This window comes from Oratosquilla oratoria, chromosome 13, assembly GCF_046742065.1.
Source record: "Oratosquilla oratoria isolate Oo_2021 chromosome 13, ASM4674206v1, whole genome shotgun sequence".
NCBI lineage: Eukaryota > Metazoa > Arthropoda > Malacostraca > Stomatopoda > Squillidae > Oratosquilla > Oratosquilla oratoria.
Genome location: NC_134789.1, coordinates 62,254,373 through 62,261,141, shown reverse-complemented (window position 1 = coordinate 62,261,141; position 6,769 = coordinate 62,254,373). Strand labels below are relative to the sequence as shown.

The 6,769-nt window shown below is 39.3% G+C and overlaps 1 protein-coding gene across 1 annotated transcript; it reads left to right on the top strand.

The window, feature by feature from the left end:
- The first annotated feature begins 211 nt into the window (after positions 1 to 211).
- On the top strand, positions 212 to 1,238 carry LOC143032150 (uncharacterized). The gene is made up of 2 exons (XM_076196616.1): positions 212 to 280; positions 608 to 1,238. Exons 1-2 carry the CDS (start codon positions 269 to 271, stop codon positions 1,190 to 1,192), a joined length of 597 nt encoding a protein of 198 aa, XP_076052731.1. The 5' UTR covers positions 212 to 268; the 3' UTR covers positions 1,193 to 1,238.
- Positions 1,239 to 6,769: the final 5,531 nt, after the last annotated feature.

Genomic DNA, 6,769 nt, shown 5'->3' with positions numbered 1-6,769 from the left:
AAATACTAAATCAAAATATCACAAAAATGTGGTGATATATATATATATTTTGAGAAGAAAATAATGTTTTGATTGGACATCAAAGTTATGACCATCCGATTTTTTATATAAGACTAAAAATACTATTTTTTTTTTTTTTTTTTTTATAGATAAAGTATGGATGCAACGCCCGGCAAGGTCAAAACCCGGTCCGGATCATCTTCAGCGTTTCCTATATAAGAGACGGTCGGTCCGGGAGACGTCAGGTGCAACGATCATCTACGGCAACATGAAGGTTCTGGTAGGTGCTCCCCCGGCCAGGGTTGATCCCGAAATTACCTTAGTCAAATTCTTCGGTTTTGGGAGCTCGCTTCTCTAACTTTTGTTTCCGCTAAAGGGATTTTTCCCTTCCAACATGAACCATATGGAACTCAAAATGGGGATTTCATTTTGTTTTGGGGATTCTTTGGGCTTTGAAGCTTAGAAGGAACTTAAACCTTTTTGCGATAAATGACACTAAACAACTTTGTTCCGTTTAGATGAATCTCTGAGCTTCAAAGGGTTAGAGGTTGTTACCTACAAAACAGGCGTGCCAAACCTCTGATATGGTTTTCTTTGAACATTTCAGGTACTTTTGCCCTTGGTGGCCTACGCTAGTGCTCAGGTGATTCCTCTGGGAATCGCCCCGACTTTGGCCAAGACCACGGTGGAGACCAAGCAGTACGAGCCCGTCGAGGCCGCCGTGCCCGCCGACACCACCAAGATCGACCTCACCACCAAGGAGCACGAAGTCCTTACCTACGCACCCACACCCATCTTCTCCCAAGGTTTTGTTGCACCTCAGGTGACTCTCAAGGCAGCCGGAGACCTCCCTCTGGCCTGGGGCGGCTACCCTTTCTTCCCCTTCATCGGAGCCCCCGCCGCCGCTGAGGCCTCCCGCAAGAAGCGCGAAGTCGAGGTTCCCCTGCCTTTCCTCCACGCCGTGCCCACCACCTCCAAGGTCAGCTACACCACCACCCACTTCGAGCCCCAGGAGGCCGCCACCCCTGCCGACACCGCCAAGATCGGTAAGGTGACCAAGGAGCACGAATACACCATCCCCTCCGTCAGGTACGTGCAGCCCACGGCCAAGATCCAGCCCATCACCTACAACGCCATGCCCATCGCCTCCCCCTTCCACTTTGGCTTCAACCCCATCGCCATCACTGCCTAAGCAAAACGAGACTTAGAAGCAAAAGGTTGACAATGACACGAGTAGGTTTCCCCCACTGTAACCAAATGTTATGAGTTGGGCTCATTTCGTAGTTACATTTATGTATGAGGGAAGGTTAAATTCTGATTTTCAAAAATAAACTGTGTTTACATAAAGCAAATCTGGTGTATTTATATAGCCTACTCCCTTGCTACTTGCATTATTGAGTAAGAACTATTAAATACGAGTAGTCATGGTTATGGAGAAAGTGTGCCTATAAATATTTCATTATATGCATATATACATATGCATCTATGGTATATATGTATATATATATATATATATATATATATATATACATTATATATATATAATGTAATTATATATACAGTCACTATCCAAGTTACGACGTACATGAGTTACAACCACCCGTACTTACAACCACATCTAGCAGATGCCTATTATGAGTTTAATGTACATGTCTGGCAGTACAGCGCGTAAGATAGTTGTGGCAACCGACATCGCGTACGGCAGTTATGGCAGAGATGGAAAAGTTGCTATACACGTGGTTGGAAGATAATAGGCAAAGAAATGTGAGAGTGACGTTGCAAGCAGTGCAAAGTAAGGCTACAAGTTAATTTCACATGTTGAAAGAACGTGCAGGTGAAGAATACGCTTCACATGAGTTCATAGTGAGTGCTGGGTGGTTTCGTTGCTTTCGAGAGCGTTACCAGGTTCACCACGTGTTGTCGAAAGGTGAGGCTGCTAGCAGTGATGCGCCTGCAGCTAAGGCATTTGTGGAAGAGTTTGATAAATTATGGATGAAGGATATTTACGTACTTACGACCACGTCTAGCTGATGCCTATTATGAGTTTACTAATACGAATACACTATAATAAGTATTTTCTTTCTTTAACTTACCATATCATATTAACAACTAAGCAACTGAAAACAATACTGTATACAACTGTAGGAGAGAAGCCAAACGCAGAGTATGGGATCCAATGTATTTAACGTTTCGCCCACCAGGGCTTCTTCAGAAATAACATAGTGGACAAACATCTGACTCCTTATATAACCCGAGCTTGCGGGGAGAAACGAACATGAAACTGGTGTTAAAAAAAAAAAAAAAAAAAAAAAAAGTATAAACTGAACAAATTCACACCAGGCTTAATGACCCCCTTATGGGTCGATAGCCTTAAAAAAGTCGACTATGTTATTTCGGGAGAAGTCCTGCTGGGCGCAACGTTAAATACATTGGATCCCATACTCTGCGTTTGGCTTCTCTCCTACAGTGCTGTTGCAGTCGTTGCTGTACCTATATCTCACACTTAGAATGGATTGAAATGGATGAGAAAAATAGACCTTAAAATTCCCATATATTTAGAGTACATACAACAATTGAAGAATTAAGAACAAAAAATCGAAAGGAAACTACAATTTAAAAAACCTAAAAATGGTAAGCAAGGTTATATTTAATACGTGTGTGTGTGTGTGTGTGTGTATATACAGGTAGAGTATATACATACAGTACCTGCATACGTATATATACTGAAATACAGTACAGTATTAAAGCATTAAAAAATAGAAAAAAATTATAATAATGAAACTAAAAAGCATTGATAAATAAACAGTAAACAGCTTGTACTTAATAATATTCAATAGAAAAAGTTACCTAAAAACGCAACAGATTGATATCATGTATCCTAGAGTAGAACCCTCGTGTCGGCCATTTTGAATAGGATCCGACTTACGACCAATCCGACTTACGACTGGTTGGTCGGAACCTATCTAGGTCGTAACTCGGATAGTGGCTGTATATATATATATATATATATATATATATATATATATATATATATATACATATATATGTATATATATATATATATATGTGTATATATATATATATACATACATACATGTGTGCGCGAGTATGTATGTATGTATGTATGTATGTATGTATGTATGTATGTATGCATACATATATACATACATAAAGAATGACTTACAGATAAAGGTATAATGTTATTACTCTGTAACTCACTGTCGCCTCTCTTGCCACTGTTAGTCCTGTAACCACTGCAGCCACTGTAATCGTCCTTGTGGTCCTCACTTATGGATATAACGACTCAATTCTTTTAGTTATAATCTTCTGTCTGAGAGAATGAAATTGTAGTCATTTTCTCTATCTTTCTTCCGTTTATTCTTATACAGCATACTCCCGAAGTCTTTTCAATAGAATCCCCCGAGAGTACGTTAGCTTTATAGTGACATAATGATTTTCTTAGTCCAATGATCTTTAACTTTATACTTAAGATCCTCCCTAAGGGCCGCGATTTTACAATCGTGAACCAATTATATTTTCTCCTCCACCATTTCACCAATCAGATTCTTTGTTTCAAGTCTATACGGCAATATTGTTTACTTGGAGTAATCTTGAGTCTGCATAATTCTCACTTAGGTTACAAAGGAATGTCATGTCAGCAATATTGTAAATTTACCCTCGAGCTCCCGAGCTCTTATTAACAAACAAGGCGGAAAGGCGGGCTCAGGCATCTTTCTCTGGCTATATTTTATGAACACCATACCTATAAAATGCAACAATTCTTCTTCTACCCCTCTTTCTAACCTCTTTTCTACCAGCCTCTTACATATAATCATACATACGTTCATGCAAATATGTATACAAGCAAGTATACATACTGTATGTGTTGGCAATGTGAATGTAAGAAAAACATATTAAAGCTATGACAGAGAAACACAGGAAAACATCTAATGCACTCAAATGTCTCAAATTTTGAAAATGAAAAAAAATGTGTACTACACTAAAAATAATCATCAGCCAACACTGCGCCTAAAGAGTGAATGGGATTGGGAGAGATAGATTTTATTATGCCCGAAACATCATTTCTAAAACATAGATCTTCAGCATTCTATGATTATTTTTCTCATTATATATATATATGTATATATATATATATATATACATATATATATATATATATATATATATATATATATATATATATATATATATTTGGACAGGAACGTCTTCTGGTTCTTCTTTCTTACTGGCGATGAGCGAAGATTCCAACAATCTTCAAGTCTTTCCGGGGACTTAAACAAGCCTACAGATTTTTGGAATCTTCAACTGTCTAGAAGACATGTGTGTTGGTTCCTGGTAGCGGAAAAATTTTGCTCTAATATTTTGATTCAACATAAGCTTATATAGGACACTATATACATATATATATATATATATATATATATATATATATATATATATATAATATATATATATATATGTATATATCAATATATATATACATATATTATATATATGTATATATATATATATATATATATATATATATATATTTATGTATGGACAGACAACTACATTATCATTTTTAATTTATTTGTTTATTTTTATTGAATACATTTTTAATAAATTACGTAAAAAGAGTTGGGAAATTTTTAAATTTACGATAAGTGTAAACGACGTCGGGACAGCGCTATAACGTCATAACTCTGGAGTACTGCATAGGAAGTGGACGTGTGTGTTGTGAATGTGAAGTGATGTATTACAAGTTAGGGAAGATAATTTACCACTAAAAATTCATACCCCAGTATTTTTGTTGTTTTGTGTCTCAGTGTGAAACAGTGATGTGCCAAACAAAAGAAATTATGACTAATATATTCAGAAACCATGAAATCAACAACTGTTTTAGCTTCTCTGCAGCAACGTAAGTAGTTTGTGTATTCCTTGCAATTTAAATGTAAAACCATTGTATATGATAGCGTTAAACTGCACCTTAATCTGAACATCAATGTATAATTAACGAAAATATAAATAAATTATTCAGAGCACCCAAGTATGCTAAATATTAGCCGAAGAGGGAACTAATGTCCGTTACGAATTTAAAAACGACGAAATGTAGAGAAACTTCTTAAAAAAAAAAAAGAATACCGAGAAGATTTAGATGCCCTTCGAGATCATGTGTATTGGCAAGATTCAGGTATAATCAAGAATGTGGGTATTGAAGGTCTACAAGGTACAAAAGTTATTAATACTCTGCATATTGGCAATGTTAATTTTATGACGCCGTGTTACAATTGTTTTTATTTAGGTCGGACGGTCAAGCTGAGGCGACGGCGTCATTTCCATATTTTGTCCAGGTGAACGAAAAACAATTTTATTCACTTCATAGTATGACCCCGTGCCAGAGGGACAAATGCTCTCAACATACAACGCTCTCATGTGGCTTCGAAACCACGATCTAGTGAAGATTCGTACAGGGGAAAAATATTACATCAAAATATCATAAGAATGTGGTGATATATATATTTTGAGAAGAAAATAATGTTTTCATTGGACATCAAAGTTATGACCATCCGATTTTTTTATATGAAAATGAAAAATTCTATATATTTATGTTTTTTATAGATAAAGTATGGAAGCAACGCCCCGACAAGGTCAGAACCCGGTCCGGATCATCTTCAGCGTTTCCTATATAAGAGACGGTCGGTCCGGGAGACGTCAGGTGCAACGATCATCTACGGCAACATGAAGGTTCTGGTAGGTGCTCCCCCGCTCAGGGTTGATCCCGAAATTACCTTAGTCAAATTCTTCGGTTTTGGGAGCTTGCTTCTCTAATTTTTGTTTCCGCTAAAGGGATTTCTCCCTCCCAACATGAACCATATGGAACTCAAGATGGGGATTTCATTTTGTTTAGGGGATTCTTTGGGCTTTGAAGCTTAGAAGGAACTTAAACGTTTTTACGATAAATGACGCTAAACATCTTTGTTCCGTTTAGATGAATCTCTGAGCTTCAAATGGTTAAAGGTTGTTACCTACAAAACAGGCGTGCCAAACCTCTGATCTGGTTTTCTTTGAACATTTCAGGTACTTTTACCCTTGGTGGCCTGCGCTAGTGCTCAGGTGATTCCTCTGGGAATCGCCCCGACTTTGGCCAAGACCACGGTGGAGACCAAGCAGTACGAGCCCGTCGAGGCCGCCGTGCCCGCCGACACCACCAAGATCGACCTCACCACCAAGGAGCACGAAGTCCTCACCTACGCACCCACACCCATCATCTCCCAAGGTTTTGTTGCACCTCAGGTGACTCTCAAGGCAGCCGGAGACCTCCCTCTGGCCTGGGGCGGCTACCCTTTCTTCCCCATGATCGGAGCCCCCGCCGTTGCTGAGGCCTCCCGCAAGAAGCGCGAAGTCGAGGTTCCCCTGCCTTTCCTCCACGCCGTGCCCACCACCTCCAAGGTCAGCTACACCACCACCCACTTCGAGCCTCAGGAGGCCGCCACCCCTGCCGACACCGCCAAGATCGGTCAGGTGACCAAGGAGCACGAATACACCATCCCCTCCGTCAGGTACGTGCAGCCCACGGCCAAGATCCAGCCCATCACCTACAATGCCATGCCCATCGCCTCCCCCTTCCACTTTGGCTTCAACCCCATCGCCATTACTGCCTAAGCAAAACGAGACTCAAAAGCAAAAGGTTGAAAATGACACGAGTAGGTTTTCCCTACTGTAACCAATTGTTATGAGTTGGGCTCATTTCGTAGTTACATTTATG